The 22,946-nt window shown below is 37.7% G+C and overlaps 1 protein-coding gene across 14 annotated transcripts in view; it reads left to right on the top strand.

Annotated features, from left to right (window-relative positions):
- The window catches only part of PKP4 (plakophilin 4), a 256,119-nt gene that overhangs the window by 131,071 nt on the left and 102,102 nt on the right, over positions 1 to 22,946 (top strand). For all 14 annotated transcript variants that reach the window (XM_070476164.1, XM_070476166.1, XM_070476161.1 and 11 more), the window contains one exon: positions 3,128 to 3,240. In XM_070476164.1, the coding sequence (XP_070332265.1) occupies positions 3,128 to 3,240 (113 nt within the window). The remainder of the gene's footprint in view (positions 1 to 3,127; positions 3,241 to 22,946) is intronic.

The following is a 22,946-nucleotide window of genomic DNA, read 5'->3' as shown; positions in this document are numbered from 1 at the left end:
CAGTCCATGGAGTCACCCAGAATTAGGTCCTATAGTCCTTGGGGTCACAAAGGGTCAAACATGGCTGAGCAACTGAACACACACAAAAAAAAACAATTGAAAGAATAGAACTGTATCACAAAAGCTATGATGCTATCTAAGGACAAAGACTGTGAAATAAACATAATAGTATTTGTCCTTAAAATCAGTGATCTTAGCCTGGTACTGAATTTTGTGCAGTTATTATCTATCTGGTGTTTTGTGGCTGAACAATGACCAGAAGCCTGAGATCTAGGAATTCTTATGTAGAGGCAGGAAGTGTCCCCCTTACCCGTGGGCTGCAGCGCGCCAGGCTTCCCTGTCCATCACCAACTCCTGGAGTTTACCCAAACCCATGTCCATTGAGTTGGTGATGCCATCCAACAATCTCATCCTCTGTCGTCTCCTTCTCCTGCCTTCAGTCTTCCCCAGCATCAGGTTCTTTTCCAATGAGTCGACTCTTCACATGAGGTGGCCGGAGTATTGGAGTTTCACCTTCAACGTCAGTCCTTCCCATGAACACTCAGAACTGATCTACTTTAGGATGGACTGCTTGGATCTCCTTGCAGTCCACGAGCCTCTCCAAGAGTCTTCTCCAACACCACAGTTCAAAAGCATCAGTTCTTTGGCACTCACCTTTCTTTATAGTCCAACTTTCACATCCATACACGGCTACTGGAAAAGCCATAGCTTTGACTAGACGGACCTTTGTTGGCAAAGTAATGTCTCTGCTTTTTAATATGCTATCTAGGTTGGTCATAACTTTCCTTCCAAGGAGCAAGCGTCTTTTAATTGCATGGCTGAAAATCACCATCTGCAGTGTTTTCAGAGCCCAAAAACATAAAGTCTGTCACTGTTTCCACTGTTTCCTCATCTATTTGCCATGAAGTGATGGGACCGGATGCTGTGATCTTAGTTTTCTGAATGTTGAGCTTTAAGCCAACTTTTTAACTCTCCTCTTTCACCTTTATCAAGAGGATTCTTCACTTTGTACCATAAGGGTGGTGTCATCTGCATATTTGAGGTTATTGATATTTCTCCCAGCAATCTTGATTCCAGCTTGTGCTTCTTCCAGCCCAGCGTTTCTCATGATGTACACTGCATATAAGTTAAATAAGCAGGGTGACAATATACAGCCTTGACGTACTTCTTTTTCTATTTGGAACCAGTCTGTTGTTTAATGTCCAGTTCTAACTGTCACTTCCTGACCTGCATACAGATTTCTCAAGAGGCAGGTCAGGTGGTCTGGCATTCTCATCTCTTTCAGAATTTTCCAGTTTGTTGTGATCCACCCAGTCAAAGGCTATGACATAGTCAATAAAGCAAAAATAGATGTTTTTCTGGAGCTCTTTTGCTTTTTCGATGATCCAGCAGATGTTGGCAATTTGATCTCTGGTTCCTCTGCCTTTTCGAAAACCAACTTGAACATCTGGAAGTTCACGGTTCATGTATTGCTGAAGCCTGGATTGGAGAATTTTGAGCATTACATTACTAGCGTGTGAGATGAGTGCAATTGTGTGGTAGTTTGAGCATTCTTTGGCATTGCCTTTCTTTGAGACTGGAATGAAAACTGACCTTTTCCAGTCCTGTGGCCACTGCTGAGTTTTCCAAATTTGCTGGCATATTGAGTGCAGCACTTTCACAGTATCATCTTTCAGGATTTGAAATAGCTCAACTGGAGTTCCATCACCTCCACTAGCTTTGTTCGTAGTGATGCTTTCTAACATTCCAGGATGTCTGGCTCTAGGTGAGTGATCACACCGTTGTGATTATCTGGGCCATGACGATCTTTTTTGTATAATTCTGTGTATAGTTCTTCTCTGTAACAACTGTTATTTCTGCTGTATATTCTCTCACACCAACTGGGCTCCTTAGAAAAGGCCTGTCAATATCAGAAAGCAATAAGATGGACTGTTTTCTTAAGAATGATTCTGAGAATAATTTGTAGAATTTGCTCAGCCAGTGCTGTCAAGTAGTTGTGCCTTTGCCTGATCTCACAGGGAGTTAATTCACTTCCCAGTTGAATTGTATTTTACTGTCATAGATAATATGTTGTCAATAATATTATTATTGACAGAACTAAGGTAGTTCTATGTCTGATTAGTTCCTTTGCTTAGGGTTCATCTCCCTGGTGTTTTGAACCAGTAGTCAGTGTCCAGTTAAACCACTTACAGTTTAGCATTTTCTTTGAGTATACTTGTAAGGAGTTAATACGGCACAGGGAAGCTTGAGGTGTTATTGGAGATGTTATTTGTGGCTTAAAGCCTTTAGAGTATACATGATTTATAGATAGTTTATAGCATGGCATTCTTTCTATATATTAAAGTCCTGTTAAGATAACAATGAGATAAGTACAAATAATGTTAAAACATTTCTCCTAGAATAGAATATTTGCCTTCATGGTGCATCATAGTATGAAAAATATAATTTCTTTAGACAATCTTCCATCTTTTTAATACAATTTTAAGTTCTATATTATGACTCAGACTTTTTCATTATTTTTTCTCTTGTCCCTTCATAGAGTGACACATGAATTGCATTTGTGACAATAGGAAAAATGTGTTCGTATTATAGGTAAATATAACAGGACTTTTTTTGTGGGATTGTAATGATTTTTTTTTCCTTAACAATTGAAAGGCTTTGTATCTAATACTGTCAAGTGATTCTCATCACAGGAATTTACTTTTTTTAATGCTGGGCTAACATTACAGTATGAGGGATGAAAATATTAGCTGTTAAGGATGAAGGCCTTGTTTATATTGGTTGGTGTGCCTCTAATGTAAGGACTCTGCAACCCTTACGTTACATCCCTGTGGCATAAGTACTATTTGAAGACCTCAATTAGAACCAAAGGAAAAAAAGGCCAAATAAGGATTTATGTGTTTTCAGTTTCAAACAAAGACTGAAATTCTAGTGCCTTTAAGTTTGTAAGAGCTTCAAATCAGTAGGTTGTTTAGGCCCACAATCCCATCCAAAACCGTACTCTCATAAGGCCACGCTACAGTGTTGTTTTGGGCATGTTCCTGTGTTTCTTGTGACATACATGAATTCATGTATCTGCCTGACCAAACCTGGTACTTTATGTTCCTTTTATTTCCTTGAATCACAGGAGCTTCAGTTTCAGCGACTCACCCGAGAACTGGAGGTGGAAAGGCAGATTGTTGCCAGTCAACTAGAAAGATGTAGGCTTGGAGCAGAATCACCAAGCATCGCCAGCACCAGGTACAGGGCCAATGGCTCTATCTTTTTAAATGCCTTTATCTTCTTAACTCCCTTCAAGTCATAGGCCATATTAATTGTCCTAGATGCAGCAAATGATGCTTTTAGTGTTGTCACTGTTTACTTGTCTTCCTAAAATTGGTACCAAAAATGTCAATTTATTCTAATTTTGAGAAACCTCTTGCGATATTGATTATCCTTGTCTTGTGCTTGAAGTGTTTTATGTGGCACTGGTATGGTTCTCTAGTAAAAGCCACTAAGCTGCCTTTAGAAATTTGATTTATTATATGTAGACAAAGGAATGGTTTTAACAATTAATGGCTAATTATTTGGTAAAGCTAATTGATTTCGGAAACCTGATATTGATTTTGTTTTTTTTTCTTTTTAACTAAGAAATATTTCTAAGCAATAGCATTTAGCTAGCTTTGAAAAATGCCTTCAGTTTACCTTGAATTTTCTAGAACTCTGTAAAAATACTACATGAAATGATTACTATTTGAAATAATTGTGTATTCAAATCAGCATAAAACCAGTATATTACTGGACAAAAAAAAATCACAAGTGTTGTTTTATATTTAAATAACCTGTTATGCTATTTAAAAACATCATTAGAATATGAATTACTGCCACAACTCCAACTGGTGAATCACTGTTTATCCAATCTGTGGGTTTCTTTCATAGTATTTACATATTCCAAGAAAGCCTACTATGCAGTACTTCTGTTGCTTACATTTTTAAGCTTAGTTTGTTTATCCCTCAGTAGGTGTGTGCCCGTAGTAACTTGTCTCTGAGTTGTTTCTAACATCATAATTGTTGTACTTCCCTGTATCTCCTATTCATAGCCAAAAAATCCTTCTTGCTGAGTAGAATGCTGTTTGTAGCTGATTGCTATACATTTAAAATTACTAGACAGATAAATGGTACTCTCATGAATTTTTTCATCTTTGATCCTTAACAGTTACGCACTTTAGTATGTTTAGTATAGCATAAAACATGCAAATAAGATGAAGAAAACTTTAAACACAAATATCAAGTACTGTGAACATTTTAAAAACATTGGTTTTTTTTATAGGAAGAGAAATTATAAGCAAGGTATAAAATTATAAATCAAAAATTTCTAACTTATTTTATATAACTCAATTAGATAATTCATTAAGAAAGTTAAAATTGTCAAAACAAAAATTTGTTTTAATTTTACCCAGGTTTTTTTTTAAGGTTCTCTGTATCTTTAGCACAAAAAAGAGCACTTCACAAGCTCAGTAATGTAGTGTTGAACGTTTCTGAAAAGTATGAACCAACAGATTTTGTTCAATAATTTATACTGCTAGAAAGTTTAAATCAATATTTAAAGAATTCAGTTAAGATGTTTATTCTGACAATTTAGACAACTAAAATGAACATAAATACTTCTCAGTAAGCTCCTAGAAATACTTGATATTCAATAATACAGGACAGTAGCTAGAGGAAATAGTAAAGGAGCAAAGAAAATCCTCAAGTTCTAGAAATACAGAACCAGAAGCCAGGGTCACGAGTATTTGAGCTGCCAGTTCAGGAGGCCAGGGCAGAGTCAAGCCCCCAACACAGCGCTAGTCTTAGGTTTAATACTCCTTTAGGGACCAAAGAGTGAGGCCTTGTGTGCTCACAGTGGTACGCTTGAACTGGGAAACATAAGCCATGGCCCTCAAATTCACTCTTGGACAAACCCAGGCTTGTACCCCATGTGAATTTAGAGTACAAATATAATTGTATGCATTGTTCAATAGTCTCCAGCTGAGAAACTAATATCACCAAAGATGAGCTCAGTTCAGTTCAATTCAGTGGCTCAGTCATGTCCGACTCTTTGTGACCCCATGAACCGCCAGGCCTCCCTGTCCATCACCAACTCCCAGAGTCCACCCAAACCTATGTCCATTGTGTCGGTGACGCCATCCCACCAACTCATCCTCTGTGGTCCCCTTCTCCTCCTGCCCTCAGTCTTTCCCAGCATCAGGGTCTTTTCAAATGAGTCAGTTCTTCATATCAGCTGGCCAAAGTATTGGAGTTTCAGCTTTAGCATCAATCCTTCCAATGAACACCCAGGACTGATCTCCTTTAGGATGGACTGCTTGGATCTCCTTGCAGTCCAAGGGACTCTCAAGAGTCTTCGCCAACACCACAGTTCAAAAGCATCAATTCTTCTGCGCTCAGCCTTCTTTATAGTCCAAGTCTCACATCCATACATGACCACTGGAAAAACCATAGCCTTGACTAGACGGACCTTTGTTGGCAAAGTAATGTCTCTGCTTTTTAATATGCTATCTAGGTTGGTCATAACTTTCCTTTCAAGGAGTAAGTGTCTTTTAATTTCATAGCTTCAATCACCATCTGCAGTGATTTTGGAGCCCAGAAAAATAAAGTCAGCCACTATTTCCACTGTTTCCCCATCTATTTGCCATGAAGTGATGGGACCGGATTCCGTGATCTTAGTTTTCTGAATGTTGAGCTTTAAGCCAACTTTTTCACTCTCCTCTTTCATTTTCATCAAGAGGCTCTTTAGTTCTTCACTTTGTGCCATAAGGGTGGTGTCATACGCATATTTGAGGTTGTTGATATTTCTCCTGGTAATCTTGATTCCGGCTTGTGCTTCCTCCAGCCCAGCATTTCTCATGATGTACTCTGCATATAAGTTAAATAAGCAGGGTGACAATATACAGCCTTGATGTACTCCTTTTCCTATTTGGAACCAGTCTGCTGTTCCCTGTCCAGTTCTAACTGTAGCTTCCTGACCTGCATACAGATTTCTCAAGAGGCAGGTCAGGTGGTCTGGTATTCTCATCTCTTTCAGAATTTTCCACAGTTTGTTGTGATCCACACAGTCAAAGGCTTTGGCATAGTCAATAAAGCAGAAATAGATGTTTTTCTGGAACTCTCTTGCTTTTTCGATGATCCAGCAGATGTTGGCAGTTTGATCTCTGGTTCCTCTGCCTTTTTGAAAATCAGTTTGAACATCTGGAAGTTCTCGGTTCATGTATTGCTGAAGCCTGGATTGGAGAATTTTAAGCATCACTCTACTAGCGTGTGAGATGAGTGCAATTGTGCGGTAGTTTGAGCATTCTTTGGCATTACCTTTCTTTGGGAATGGAATGGAAACTGATCTTTTCCAGCCCTGTGGCCACTGCTGAGTTTTCCAGATTTGCTGGCTCACAATCAGATTATTAAAAACTCAAGTCAAAAAAAACTCATCCCTGAGAAGAATCAGCAGGCCAGAGAGTAGGACTTAAAACTAAGAACTTAATGTCAGAGGAGAAAGTCTGACAGGTATGCACAGGAAGACAAATACAAATGCTTTTTGTAACTTTTGCAAAAGTAAAAGCTGAGAATCAAGATAGATATGGGAAATAAACTGTGAATAAGTAAACTCAAGAGCCATTAAAATGAAATAACTACATGTGTCAACATGGACATCTTTGCAAAACAGACTTTTGAGTGAAAACTACAAGTTGCAAAAGAATGGGTATGAGGTTATCCTTATGAACATTTAAAAATATGTATGGTAATGAATTTAAATAGTGTTTGATATTGTTTATACATCAATGCATCTCTAGTAGAAGTACAAAAAATATTTCAGGATGATACCAATTTAAGATAGTGGTACCTCTAGGGAGGAAGGGAAGGAGGGAACAATTAGGAATTCAGCTTTAGCCAAATCTGTAACATTTTGTTTAAGATTGCCATCTGAAATAAATATAACAAAAACATTAATATCAGTTAAACAAGGGGATTATTGGTACATGCATGATGATTAGATACTTTTCTGTACTAAAAGTTTTAAAATATTAACTAAATATAGGGTTATATTTTGAATTAGGTTATTCCACAAGTTTGTTAGAAACTGGTTCGTAAAATCATGTTAGGATTTGGGGCTTGGTGTCTGATTCTCAGTGCCCAGCTTGGTGCCTGGCTCGGCACTGGCGCTCAGCCGGAGAATGTGGGGTGGGTGAGTGGGTCCTGCAGAAGTGGGAGTCTGGCTGACCCAAGACAGAGGGAAAGTATGCACAGAAGTGTGTGTCACACTGCAGTATTGGAGGCCCAAGAGGCATGGTAGTGTCTAGGATGTGTCCTGAAAGCACCTTGTGGCTTTTGGGGTTGGGAGAGTAAAGCTGGCCTTTGATTCTGGAGAACTGGGACCCCGTGAAGATAGATGAGTGTCACCTTCCATTAGGTCTGTAAAGTAGACATGTTGAAACACGTTGCCGTAGTTGGAGGCAGTTGTTCTGATAGTGTAAGGTGAGGTCAGAATGGAGAGAGGCCAGGCAGCAGGACAGGAATCTGTTATGGAACAGGGGTTGAGAAGGGGTTGAGAAGAAAGTGGGTTTCTTTATTCTGTGAATTCTGCTTGGAATGATAACTGATCCACTTTGATTGTCCTGGTCCCATCTCAGTTGTATTCTTATGTATTCTTGATGTCCCCAGCTAAGTGCTAACCAACTCTTACAGCCTTTCCCGTATTTCTCCAGGGCAGTCACCTCTTCATTGAAACTCTTATAACTGTTCCTCTGTGCATGTATTAGCCTCCTGTGAGGTGGTAAGGCCCACCCCAGCCCCCACCCCCACAGCCCTGACACGCTGCTAAGTGTTCATTGAATGAACAGTGTTGTTTAATGAAGCTCAGTTGGGTTTAAGTTCCTCGGGTAAGCATGCTTCACTGTTGGTCACTGACTTGATATTCACCCCTTCTCACATCTGCCTTCTTCATACCTTTCATTGTGCTTTTTGGTGGACCTTTAGAAAGACTGTTGACACTATTACTTTGCCCAGGTTTAACACTGGCATGAGCCATTTAGAAAATAGTGTCAGTGAAGGGAGATAGGCTTTTACTGTATCACTTGAGAGAGCCCCCTTTTGTCTGCCAGTCCCCACCAACAGTCTCAGAACCAGAATCTAAAGATAAAATAGCTCTCAGACCCAAACCCTCTTTCCTGTCAGCTGTTTCTGATTTGCACTGCTTCCAGCCAGGAAGCTTCCTTTCAGGATTCAGGTCCTTCTTACTTAGAAGTGAGGAGGATGGAGGATTCCAACAGGATGGAGGATTTGAAAACCGGTTGTCTACATTGTTTGATTTAGATCCTGTGTCAGAGTTTGTAAGGTGATCTGTAAGATTTTATTTTTCCAAGTCCAGATATGATCTACCAGGGTAACAAAAAGCATACTTCAGTTTACTTTTTCAGTTTTCTGAAGTTCTTGCCATATTGGCCTCATCATGTGAAGAAGGAGGCAGTGGTATGAGGGCCTATCAAATGAGTGAGTGAGTGAGTAAAAGTCGCTCAGTCGTGTCTGACCTTTTGCAACCCTATGGGCTATAGTCCATGCAATTCTCCAGGCCAGAATACTGGAGTGGGTAGTCATTCCCTTCTGCAGGGGATCTTCCCAACCCAGGGATCAAATCCAGGTCTCCTGCATTGCAGGCGGATTCTTTACCAGCTGAGCGACAAGGGAAGTCCAAGAATACTGGAATGGGTTGCCTATCCCTTTTCCAGCAGATCTTCCTCACCCAGGAATTGAACCTGGGTCTCCTGCATTGCATGTGGATTCTTTACCAACTGAGCTATGAGGGAAGCCCTGCCTATTGAATAAATGACTCTAATATTATATTAAATAATATACTGTGGAGCCCTCTCCCACATGGCTAGAAAGACCAGCGATTTGGTTTCTTCACACTTGTAGTACCAAAGGTGAATTTTTGACCCTGCCATGAGGTGTCTCATTTTATAGTATGGAAACTGGACCTTTGCATGTGGTTATTTAGGAAGTGTCCTAAAAAGTGAGATAGACAGTTGCCTTTGGCAGTTCTCTTGCAATCTGCCTTGCTGAGAACATTAGGAAACTATTAATGATTATCGATGATTGCTAGGTTTTCTATTAATGACTGTTTGGAAGGAGTAGTCTTCTAAACAAGGTAATAATAAAAATTCCCATTTTTCATTTGTTTTATTTACTACAAAAAAAATTAGTAACACTAGTAGTAACATCAGCAATAATCAATATACAATCATCCTTAATCCGGAATTAATGGTGACTATATCTGAAGATGATATTTCAGACCAAAAATAATCACTGCAAATTGAGAAATCTTGAAGGGGAGATACAGGGTTAGTTAATAGAGAAGTTAGAGACTTTCTGCCTTTGCACCAAGTATGCTATAGTTACCTGTGTATTTAACAGTTATCTATTTTAATATTTCACCTGATTAATGATAGGCTATGAATAGTAAGCAGATTATACCTTTTCTGCATTTATACTGAGTATAATATAGTTATTTATATATTTAATTTTTTTCCTCATTTAAAGTGGGCCTTGGAATCAGTTAATAGAGAAGATACCAATTTTCCACATTTGTTTTGCATATACTACAGTTATCTACGTATCCAACATTTCACCTTATAGAAAGTAGGCTGTGGAATCTGTTTATTTCTGCATTTGTAGTGAATACAATGTAGTAATCTATGTACTACTAAGTATTTTACCTCTCTATGTATTTGACACATTTGGAAAGTTCAAAAACCAACAGTGGATGAGGGAATTAGGGCAAAGATAAAAATTAGAAAAATAAGATGAAGGAAAGGTTAAAATAGTATACAAAATGTGTCTTACTAGTATACCATGCACTGGCTCAAAGTAGAGAGCCACTTGACTCTGTACTGGTTGCCAGGCTAAAGAAAGAATCAATGAATTATATGATTTAGAGTGTCTGGAAGATAAACACAAACCAGGTTGCTCAGGAGGATTTACTGTTCCTGGGGCTGAGACTTGAGAGGATTCTCTTGTGTGTCACTATTAGACCTCTGCATAATGAGGCAGGAAGCATGCCTGCTATTTTCTCTCTGAGTTACAATACGGTATCAGGCTCATAGGATTCTCCCTTTGGTCGCTAAAGAGTGTATGAATGGATAGGGAAGCAGCTTAGCTAAAGTAATTCTCCAAGAGATCAATCCTGTCACTCCAGTTTGGTTTGGGAATGATATTCAGCATATGGAGATGGAGGGGTCAGTTTCAGGTCTTCCACACAGGCAGCCTGCCATGGTGATGTTCTGTTTGCAGAGCCTCTTACAGTCATGGGTGGCCTTGGGTTCCAAGGTGTGAGAGGTCCATGTTGCAGATCACTGTGCGGGTGCATAATGCTCATGCCTTAGCAACAGAAATGGTCCTCAGGGAATGCTGAGGTATGTACAGCTCATCTCAGGAGAATCTCATAGCACAAGCACCTCATAGGAAAATAATGCCCTTTAAAATTCCTGCTTCCCGTGGGCTGAGCAACAACCTTCAAATCCAAATTTTCATGAATGTAGGATTTATTCTTTTTCTCTTTGCAGTATCATCAGTGGGGTGTTTTTCTCACCTCAGCAGGTTTAGCAAGGGAACTTAGACTTACTCTGCCTACATATACTTCCAAGGGCATAGATGGGGACAAGGGTGTCCAAAGCTCCATTCTTTTTAACTGCCTGTGGAGTTACTTAGCCAATTTGTAAAGTTCAAGAAAATATAAAGAGAAAAATCCTAAATTCTACCATTCAGAGATAACCACTTTATTTTAGATCAAGTTTACTGAAGTGTGTAATTAACTTACAGTAAAATTTACCCTTGGTAGCATATGGTTTTAAGGGTTTTGTCAATTTATCGTTTAATTGTATAACCACCATCATATCGTGATCAATATATAAAATGTTAACCCTCCAAAAGTTAGGCATCCACTTCTAAAAATTTCCTGCATTTCATTCTCTTCAAGAAAAATTAAGTTTGAGATAGCTCCCTCCAGCTCACTTTTTGTCTTGTTGCCAGAGCCCCACTTTGATATGCCACTTCTGAGTTTCAGTGGCTCCCACCAGCCTGAGGAGTTCTCAGGGAGACAAGTGCTTGGAGCTGCACCCAAAGGATGCTAATTTAGCAGTGGTTAGAGATGACTACAGCCTTCCCATGGCAAGCTGCACCCAGTGGGTAGAGGACTTGGCCAGGGGAACTACTGCGAGGTACATCCAGCCTCCCAGTGTTAAGTTATGGTCTGTATTGCATGTTTCATCCAAGCAGAGAAATTATACTAGTGGTCAGCTTGCTGGGTAACAAAACTATGGAAGGAGTAGAAAGCATAGTTCAAAATGAAAAGTCAGTAAATATAAATATGATCTCACAATTCAAGAAATTATCTCTGAGATTTTATAGTACACAATTCCAAAACTATTTCTAATATCAGGCTTAGAATCTTAGCAATGCCCAGAAATGGAAATTTCACTTCTCATTTACTTCTTGATAAAGGAGAAAGTTTACTTCTTTGGGACACGTTGGTTCCACATATTTTCTAAAGTAAATCATAACTTGCCTGCTTCTTAAGATGAAGCACTAAATTTTCATTTATACTGAAGTCAAAAAGACTTAGTTAAAAAGTGCATATTTTATTAATTGTGGAAAATACTAATGACAACTTTTGAATTTAAAGCTTAGTTTAAAATTGTTGCTTTGATTTTATTTATTTTTTTTTTGCACATTGTTTTAAAATTTGTTTATGCCAGTTGGATGCAGTTGGCTCCTTTGCATTCTCTGTCCTTTAACTGACTGCCATTGGTGTTGGGAAGTACTCTAGCCCATGAAAAAACTGTCCATATCTGTCAGCTGAATGAGGGGGGAAATGGGTGGCATTATTGAAATTAAAAAACTTCCCTCTCATCCTAAGATTCTCTCTCCCTTTTGAGTTAGTTAAAGCTTTGCTAGAATAGAATTCTTTATGGTTTCAGAAAGGTCATACAATCTTGACAAATAGTCTTCTTATCACCATTTAAGAAAAAGACTCTGTTATTTTTTAATGAAAAGATTTGATTCCCCACTGCCATTCAGGCTTTTTTTTAAAATACTTTATAGGATCATCTGCTAGTGCCCATCAGGCTTCTATTGATACTATTAAAAATTCTAAAAATGCCTTGGGGCTGACAGTCGCAGAAAAGGCTCTTTCTTGGGTCAGGTCTTTTCTTCAGCAAATATTTTTAAGTCATTGTGAAATATACTTCCTCAAATGGAGAGTCTTTGAAAAGACTGAATGTTTATGCTTTGACAGCTTATTACTTATTTAACGTACCACTTGAGGAAGATGCTTGATAAAATTTTGTCCCTTTGACCTTCAGTACTCTTACCAGCCAAAACCTGGATTTTTAAAATAGTAATTTTATTGAGATATATTTCATATATCATAAACTTGATACTTTTAGCTGTATGAATACCTTCAGTAATTTTTAGTATATTCACAGAGCTGTGCAGTCGTCACCACTGTCTAATTGAAGAACATTTTCACCATTCTGAAAAGAAACCCGCTACCCATTAGCACACTTCCCTGGTGACTCAATGGTAAAGAATATGCCTGCAATGTGGAACATACAGGTTCGATCCCTGGGTTGGGAAGATCCCCTGGAGAAGGGAATGGCAACCCACTCTGGGATTCTTGCCTGGTGAAGCCTATGGACAGAAGCCTGGCAGGCTACAGTCCATGGGATCCCAAAGAATCAGATGTGATTGAGCAACTTACACACACACACTCATTAATACTCCTTCCCTATTCTTCCTTCCCCCTACCCCTAGGAACCAATAATCTATTTTCTGTCTCTATGGGTTTGCCTATTCTGGATGTTTCCTATATGTGACATCATAGGATAAATAGCCTTTTGTAACTGGCTTCTTTTACTTACCATGGTAATTTCAAGATTCATCCATGTTTTAAATATCAGTTCTTTATCCCTTTTTATCTCCAAATAATATTTCACTATATGGATATACCATATGTACATATATGGATTACAAGCTGGATTTAGAAAAGGCAGAGGAACCAGAGATCAACATCTGATGGATCATAGAAAAAGCAAGGAAATTCCAAAAAGAAACATCAACTTCTGCTTTATTGACTATACTAAAGCCTTTGACTATGTGAATCACAACAAACTGGAAAATGCTTTAAGAAATGGAAATACCAGATCACATTACCTGTCTTTCTGAGAAACCTGTATACAGGTCAAGAAGCAGCAGTTAGAACCTGACATAGGAAAACAAACTGATTCAAAATTGGGAAAAGAGTACGTTAAATCTGTATGTGTCACTTTGCTTTTTTAACTTCCGTACAGAGTATATCATGCAAAATGCTGGGCTGGATGACTCACAAGCTAGAATCAAGATTGCCAAGAGAGATATCAACAGCCTCAGATATACAAATAACAGATGATACTTCTTTAATGGCAGAAAGTGAAGAGAAACCTAAGAGCCTCCTGATAAAGGTGAAAGAGGAGAGTGAAAAAGCTGGCTTAAAACTCAACATTCAAAAACCAAAATCATGGCATCAGGTCCCATCAGTTCAGTTTAGTTCAGTCTCTCTGTTGTGTCCGACTCTTTGCAACCCCATGGACTGCAGCACGCCAGGCTTCCCTGTCTATCACCAACTCCCAGAGCCTAGTCAAACTCATGTGCATCATGTCGGTGATGCCATCCAACCATCTCATCTTCTGTCGTCCCCTTCTCCTCCCGCCTTCAGTCTTTCCCAGCATCAGGGGGTCTTTTCCAATGAGTTGATTCTTCGAATCAGGTGGCCCAAGTATTGGAGTTTCATCATCAGCATCAGTCCTTCCAATGAATATTCAGTTCCCATCACTTCATGGCAAACAGATGGACAGAAAATGGAAACAGTGACGGATTTTATTTTCTTGGGTTCCAAAATCACTGTGGATGATGACTACAGCCACAAAATTAAAAGATGCTTGCCCCTTCATAGAAAAGCTATGACAAACCTGGACCGCATGTTAAAAAGCAGAGACATCGCTTTGCCAACAAAGGTCCATATAGTCAAAGCTATGATTTTTCTAGTAGTTGAGGCTGGATGTGAGAGTTGGACTGTAAAGAAGGCTAAGCACTGAAAAATTGATGCTTTTGAACTGTGATGCTGGAGAAGACTCTTGAGAGTCCCTTGGACAGTAAGGAGAGCAAGCCAATCAATCCTAAAGGAAATCAGTCCTGATTATTCAGTGGAGGCACTGATGCTGAAGCTGAAGCTCCAGTACTTTGGCCACCTGATGCAAAGAGCCAACTCTTTGGGAAGGACTCTGATGCTGGAAAAGATTGAGGGCAAGAGGAGAAGGGGGTGACAGAGGAATGATATGGTTGGATGGCATCATCAACTCAATGGACATGAGTTTGAGCAAACTCAGGGAGATGGTGAAGGACAGGGAAGCCTGACATGCTGTCCATGAGGTTGCAAAGAGTCAGACATGACTTAGTGACTGAACAACAACATGGATAGACTACATTTTATTTACTCTTTTATCACCTAATGGTTTTTTTAATCATTATTGTTTCCAGTCTTTTTAGCAACTGAGAATAATGCTTATGTCTCAGGTTTTAGGAGAACATCCTAAGAGTTCTGGTCCAGGCATTCTTACTTTGGCATCAGGGAGAGATACAGAGAGTAGTCAAGATTCCCCTCTGAGCCTCTCTATCTAAGGCTCTATCTGAGCCTCTTCTACTCCCTCCAAAGGACTTGCCTGCTTTTCTCTCTCCTTTCCTCTGTGTGGTAAACCGTTGTATGTTGCTGAGTTAATTTTAAGTGTGTAGTGTGTAAGCTGTTTGGGAGTTCTCTGACCTTCATCCATCAGCATATAGTTTACCATATTTCCTTTCTTCGCCTTGTATTTGATCACTGGTGACTCTTAATGGTCAAACAAATAAAAGCTGTCTATATAGACTTAAAATTCTGACTAAATGAAGAGTAAACTATGATATTTGAATGTAATTATCAGAAACCCTCTTCGGGATTGCTATAGTGAATATTTAATAAATGGATGCTCTTCTGAACAAATTTAGTAACAGTGTATGTTTAGGATTCAACTCTCCTGTGTTAACACAGTAAAAGTAACACATCTGAAAGATACAAGTGAGTTTGTGGCTGACTACAGCTCTATGTAAGTCCTTTTCTGGAGCAGATTACTCAAGCACAGTTCTTTCAATAGGCATTTTAATTGACACTTCACAATGCCATTGCGATCACAAGCCAGTTTCATCTGGAACATACAGATCCAAGTGGCAGCTATCTCTCTACATTTGAATTAAACTCCATAAACTAAGTCTTATGTAGGGAATGTGGAGAAGGAAATGGCAACCCACTCCAGTATTCTTGCCTAGAGAATCCCGTGGATAGAGGAGCCTGGTAGGCTGCTGTCCATAGGGTCGCACAGAATCGGACACAACTGAAGCGACTTAGCATAGCATGTAGGGCATGAGCTCAAGGTACTTCAACCACTATTCCATTAAGATGACCTATTTTAATCTAAGAAATGTGACCATATAGAATTTGGATTTTAAGCCAAGTAATAGTATCATAAATATTAGAATCTTTTATGGACCTAAAACAAACAACAAAATGCTGTAATCATAGTGAATAAATATCTCAAAATGAATTAGTTATTGCTTAAACTGAGCATTTTAAAATGTTAAGTTGGTGATATGGTTAGAAGGAGCCACAAAAAGAGATCAAGTTTATAGTTGGCATCAAAGTTTCAGATTAAGACTATTTTAATACATTTGGTTAAATACAGAAGCAGCCCAGGTGTATCAACTTTCATAATTAATGAAGAGGAAAATACTTTTTGAAATTCAGAAGCCCATACATCTAAAATATAGGTACCATGCCATTATTTAATTATATATTAAAGAACTAATTTAATTAAAATAGCATCATTTCATTTTCTGTAATTTTTCATAGTTCATTTCTATAATTACAATTCCTAAAATAGGTAACAGTGATGAATTATTGAATCAATACAAGAGTTATATTACTAGCCCCCACTCTTAGTCATTATGTTTTTTTTAAACCATGTGTATATATTGATTAATTATAAAGTTATTTAAATAGCCATATAGTGTATATCAGGATGCTTTTTGGAAAGGTTTACTGCCTTTTAGGAATTAATATAATAATCACTTTAATTCTATATTTTCTTATTACTTATTTTGCATTTTTTAATCTTTATCTTGAGAGATGTGAAAAATACTGAAAATTTCAGAGAATGATATAACAAAAATTCAGGTACATTCCAGAATTGAAAAGCATTGCTAATTCATCATTTAGGCTTTTTATATAAAAAATATACTAAACATAAAATTCAAGACCTCTTTGTCCCATTCCCCCTTCCCAGTAGGTATTAATTAAGATGTAGTCTTACTCCGTGTACTTTTGTGTAATATACATGCATCATATACGTCCATGGTCTGTTGTGTGTGCTTTTTGTTGACGTACACATATGATATACTCTGTGTTTCATTCATCTTGGTTACTCGGTGTTTGAGATCTATTCATATTGATATGTGTAGATCTAGTTTATTTAACTGCTGTTATTTATTTATGTCACAGGATACTAAACTCTCCATTCCCCTATTGAAGAACATTTATGTTACACGTTTAAGTATTTTCAGTAATGCAGTAGTGAACATTTGGAGACGTATCTCCTGTTTTACATATATAAGGTTCTAGAAAAGGCATCATTAGAAGTAGAATACTTGGTACATAATGAATGCATGTTTTCCATTTTTCTAGATCTTGCTAAATTGCTTTCTCAGGTTACCACAACAATGGTACCCTCTCAAGCAGTATGTGAAAAAGTTCCAGATTCCCTCTCTTTCTCTCTTTTTTTTTTCTTTTAGCCAACATTTGATAGTAGACATGCCCAGTCTAATGTTTTCTCATTTCACTTTGCATTCTCTTGATGGCTGGTATGGTTAAGTATCTTTTCACATCCTTTTGATATATTTGCATTTCCTCTTCTATTCATATCCTTTGCCTATTTTTCTAATGAGGAATTTGGTTTATTCTTTTCATTTCTATCATTAGTCTTACTGAGCTGGAATAACTCTGGGATATACATCTAAAATAGTATAGGCCTTGGTATACCACAACACAAAGAATACCTTATTAATCTATTTTTAGAATACAAATCTTTAATGTTATGACAAGTATATAGGAGAAACCATCTTCTATATGTGATAAAAATATGTGATATGTGATAAAAATGGATCCCAAATTCTCCAAATCTACCCAAACAAATGATACCAACATTCCTTTCTTTTTCTATATTTCCTTTAGTGATTGCATTTATTTTTTTATGCAAATGTTTATGATGTCTTCTCTAAATTCATTCAATAAATAGTATACCTTTGCTTTATCACAGAGATACAAAATACAGAAGCCTGGAATTTCCACTCTACTAGGAGGGACCATTGTGTGTAATTAATTGGCCATATGACAAAGCAACTTAGAAGCATGAAATGTATATCTATGTTATATTATTTTTAATTTTTGAAGAGTGCTGTGTTGATCAGATCACATTGCCCTGTCTCTTTCCAGGGAGGCCTTACTTTGGTGTTTTTGATTCTCATATCTTCAGGTGAAGTTACTTCCTTGTAATTATATTAGAGGGAAGAGCACAGTAGCCACTGAGCACCTATGATATAGTAAACATTTTTGCTAGTTAATGTTGTGTACTCATTATCTGCTTATTGTTCAAGGGTTTCTGTTTTGGCTTGTTTTTGTTTGCTTTGGTTTTTATTATTATTGTAATAACATACAATTATAATAATGTTAACCTGATTTTAACATTAAGATATTTTCTCTTAAAGATAATGTTATTCTATTTGTTTTTCCACCATGCCATCAATAATTAGTTACTACCACTGTTTTGTCTCTCCTTCACAGAAACTTTGGATTGGCTGCTATTTCTATTCTTGGTTGGTCATAGGCATGTTACAAGAAGTCATGTAGATATTATTTCAGAGATTCTGTAAAACAATCTTGAGAAAAGTTGCCACTAATGTACTCTCTGCAATTCATTTGGCAGGGAGGGGGGCAGTTTACCATGCTTTCATCTAATCCTTTTACTCTCCATGATGAGCTAAAGGAAGGTTGGTATTAAGTTCACATTCTTATTACCACTTGGCAGGTTACAGACACAGCAGAGAAAGACTGATGTGTGTCATGTGATGTTTCCTTAGACCTTCAGAGAACTACTGTATACACTGTAGCCAATGATGTATAGAAAAGGCAATTGGAAATGTGATTATCCACCTAAAAGTGAGAGCCATTCATTAGTGCATTTTCAGCAATTAATCAGCTTGCCATAAAAATGAACATGGCATGCCTGCCAAGGGCTGGGAGAAACAACTGACAGGTTTGCCAGACTTTGCAGTGACTAAATTGTTATTAGAGCTATCCTCCCTGAGGCCTCACAATCTATTTAATAACAAATCAATCTAATCTGTTTCTTGCATAGATTGCTCTGCTCTGCTGTTGTGTTACTCTCCAATTAACTAGGGAGAAAAACACTCTAAAACTGAAGAGAAAGAAGGCCTGTGGGCTATAGATTTTCATAGCTAAAAAAATTTTACATTAAACAATTACACATTTTAACCACTGTCAGATAGTTTAGATACAGCATTGGTTTGCATTATTGGATTGCTAGAGGCCAGGGAAGAATGTCTTTAGGGTGTGCATGTATGTTTATTTCTTCTAGCCTTTTATTTATTTTTTTTTTTTCAAAGAAAAATAGCAGCCAGTTATGCTAGGATCTTATGATCTATGGTTTCTGCTTCAGAACACACCAGTTAAAGGTTGAGCTATACCCAGCTTTAGTTACATTATCAATAAGGAGGCTAATTGAGCCACAAAGAAAAGGCAAGCAAAATTATCAACCATCATCTAAGAACTGGTGTTTTGGAAGTACAACATACAGATTTATATCTATTTCCTGAGCAGCATTAGCAAAATACTTTTCAGTAAAGACTTATTTAGAAGTAGTAAGTAAAGCACTTTTGTATTCCTTATGAACATAAATACAAAGGTGGATACTACTGTTGACTAGAGTAATACATTAAAGTCTCAAAGTTAAAATCTTGGGTGAGTTTTTTTTTTGCAGCCACTGACAAAATAATGTATCTTCATCAATGATCATCAGTGACTGGCTAAAATCATTAACTGAAAATTGGTGAGAAACTTGACAATAAATGGATCGGGCTGACAGCACCTGAACTCATTGATTTTATGTTTTACAAAGCAGAACGCAGACAGAACTTTTGGCCTTCTGATGAGAGGCAATGAGAAGTGCATACCATTACCTATGACATATTCTTGCCCTCAGATTTCTCAGTTATCTGGATTTAAGTACCAATTCATAGGAAATTGGAGACAGAGAAACAGTAAATGACACTGTGCTGATGTGTTAGTTAGATCCAGTCTGTCAGGAATTCTGCAGAGCAAGTGAAATCAGTTGAAAGAGGAAAAAAGAAAAAGTAAGAGAGAGGGCGAAATTTTGCATGAAAGGAAATTTTTAGAGACATAACAACCAAATACAATGTGTAGACCTTGATTTGGTGTTGGTTCAAACAACTGTTTTTTAAAAAATTCAAACAGGGACTTTGAATACACTGACTAGGTATTTGTTGATGTGAAGAATTTTACTGGTAATTTTTTAGATATGATAATGTTATTGTGGTTATGATCTTGTTAAAGTCTGTGTCTCTGGTGGTCCAGTGCTTAAGATTTCACCTTCCAAGGCTTCCAAGTTTGATCCCTGATCATGGTGCTAAGGTCCCACGTGTCTCGTGGCCAAAAAACCAAAACATAAGACAGAAGCAATATTGTTTGTATAAAGACTTTCTGAAAACTGGTTCACATCAAAGAGAAATCTTATAAAAAGTCTATATTTAAAGATACAGCTAAAGTAATATATCTGAGGCTTAGTTCAAAGTAATCTAGTAATGCAGAGAAAATAGTAGGTAAGGGAATAGGTGAAAAGTGTTGATCACATGTTCCCTTTTATTTGTTGAAGCTGGGTGATGAATCTATAGAGGCTTCATTATACTGTTTTCTTTTATATATACATGTATGTATGTGTTTTAAATGTTGTATAACAAAAAGCTTAAATGTTTAGTGATCCAACTCTTAATTTTCTTTTCTTTTTTAAAAATATTTATTTATTTGACTGCACTGGGTCTCCGTTGTGGCACATTGACTAAAATTATGGTTAAAACTTTTTTCATTTTTATAAAGCTAGAATGGTCATATTTCTCAAAATCTGAGTGATGAATGCTTTCTTTAATAGTTTAAATGAAGAATACTTATTAAAAATAAGATTACGCGTCAGCACAGTATGTTCCACCATACTCTGTAATGTGTTTTCCATCAATCACATTGGCTCATTGTGGCAGTGAATGGGAGAGGGAGCAAAGAGGAGAAAGAAAGATAAAACAGACCAACTGCTTCCTCTTTCACTTTCCTCTTTTAATTCATATTTCTTAAGAGAAGAATGCTGGATATTAAAACTAGGAATTTAACAGACATGTCCAGCCACTTGTCCATTTGCCATGGAGGGGGGGGTGCTGAGCAGTGTTTTGGCTCACCCGTTATATGTCAAGAATTCTGGTTGAAAGGACTTTACTTTCCATTGTCATTATAATCATTCCTTCTCATTCCTTCTAACAGGCCTTTTTCTTCCTACTTCATTCCCCCATTCAGTAGTTTGGAAACCCTGCACACTTATGTTGGGGGATAATAGAGAAAAGAAGGAAACAGGGTAATTATGTAAGGGAATGTGGGACAAATTAGGGATCCGTGAGAGCTTTCAGGGAAGTTTTAAAGCATTCTAGAACCACTTTACTAGGCTCCTAAGTCTTACTACCTAGAAACCTAGCATGAATGAAAGTCACTCAGTTGTGTCCAACTCTTTGCAACTCCATGGACTATATAGTCCATGGAATTCTCCAGACCAGAGTGGGTACCTTCTCCAGGGGATCTTCCCAACCCAGGGATCGAACCAAGGTCTCCTGCATTGTGGGCAGATTCTTTACCAGCTGAGCCACAAGGGAAGCCCAAGAATACTGGAGTGGGTAGCCTATCCCTTCTCCAGTGGATCTTCCCAACACAGGAAATCGAGCTGGGGTCTCCTGCATTGCAGACAGATTCTTTACCAACTGTGCTATGAGGGACATGCTCTGCCAGATGTTGGCTGTATCCTTATGTGTCCATTCTGCTTCCTGGGCAGTACACTGACGATGCAGGGCCTGCACTCTACCCCACATGTGACTTTCTTCCCCCTTCAGGACTCAAAGCAGCTGTTTATGATACTTGTCCATGAATTGAGGGCTGAAAATGCTGCTATATTATGTATTTTTACACTCTTAATGAAAATAAAAGTTTCCTCAGACATTTAAGAAACTTGACTGGTTAAAAAAAAATTAATTAAAATCTTCTGGGTAATCAGTGACTAGAAAGTGAATATCATTCTTTAGACACATACTAAATTTGGTGATGCCTGTACATGAGATCAAAGAATTTATGTGAATATATCATTTGCTTTTGAATGCCAGAACAGGATAAATAGAATGATTAGTATATGTTTAATAAGACATTTAGGTTTATAATATCTTAAAGTTACTTTTAAGTGAATTTTTATATAGGCTTTTCAAAGTATTTTATATCCTAAATAATACTCAAAATGAAATTATAGGCTTTACAATGAGGAATTTCAAGGGTTTGCAATGCCAGCCAGTAGATCTCTTACACAGGTCTCTTACACCTTAGTCCACATTAACTTTGTGCTCCACCTCCTGTACAGCACGGAGTGAAAACAGGACCCGTGATCTGTTCCCTACCAGTGCCAGCTTTATTTTGAAATGTAAGGTTTGAAATGTCTTACATTTTTCTAAAAGAGTTTATTTGTGTGTGCTTTTTTTTTTAATCTTAAATTTTTAAAAAATCTGTTCCCTTTCTATTTCTTTGCCTTTGGAAGAATTTGAAAGAACACAAATGAGGGAGACAGTAACATTTTGTAGACCTCAACACAAATAATTCACAGCAGCTCATCTATTCTGAGGCTTGACCCTTTGCCTAAATATTAATAGCATCCTACATTATGGCAGAATACTTAGGAAAGAGGGTTTGGTGTTGTGTTTAGTCATTTTATGGACTTCCCTGGTGACTCAGAGGTTATTTAAGCGTCTGCCTGCAATGTGGGAGACCTGGGTTCGATCCCTGGGTCAGGAAGATCCCCTGGAGAAGGAAATGGCAACCCACTCCAGTACTCTTGCCTGGAGAATCCCATGGACGGAGGAACCTGGTGGGCTACACTCCGCAGGGTTGCTGAGTCAGACACGACTAAGCGACTTTAACTAACTAACTAATATTATGGCAGAATACTTAGGAAAGAGAGTTTGGTGTTGTGTTTAATCATTTTACTATTTTCGTCTCAGTTTCTTCCTTTCTTTCAAGTGCCAGCTGAAATGTTAGAAAACCTTTCTATTCTGATTTCTGCTTTTGTGATTGAAACACTTGTTGTGGGTTGGGCTTATCCAGAAGTCTTGCTTCCTGTATAACTTATGGAGATACCAGAGGGAACTGTTTGTCGCATTTTTGTCTAGCAGTACATTCTTTTTGATCTTCCCCTTCCCCTGTGGTCCTCTGGATCTTTTATTCATAGATTCAAAGTACTAACACAAAATGCTTTTGTCAAAGAATATTTATCTTCTAAAATGTGTGTTCACCTTTAGTCCCCATGAAAGTTACTTGAATTGTTTAAATGGCTAATCTGATATTTCCTGTTCCTTTAATGTGTTTTTGCTGTGCATCATGTACATAATTTTCTCTTTCAGAGACTCACTGTAATATTATT

This window comes from Odocoileus virginianus, chromosome 13, assembly GCF_023699985.2.
Source record: "Odocoileus virginianus isolate 20LAN1187 ecotype Illinois chromosome 13, Ovbor_1.2, whole genome shotgun sequence".
Lineage (NCBI taxonomy): Eukaryota > Metazoa > Chordata > Mammalia > Artiodactyla > Cervidae > Odocoileus > Odocoileus virginianus.
Note: the sequence above shows the minus strand (reverse complement) of the source record. Positions and strands in the feature narration are given on the sequence as shown.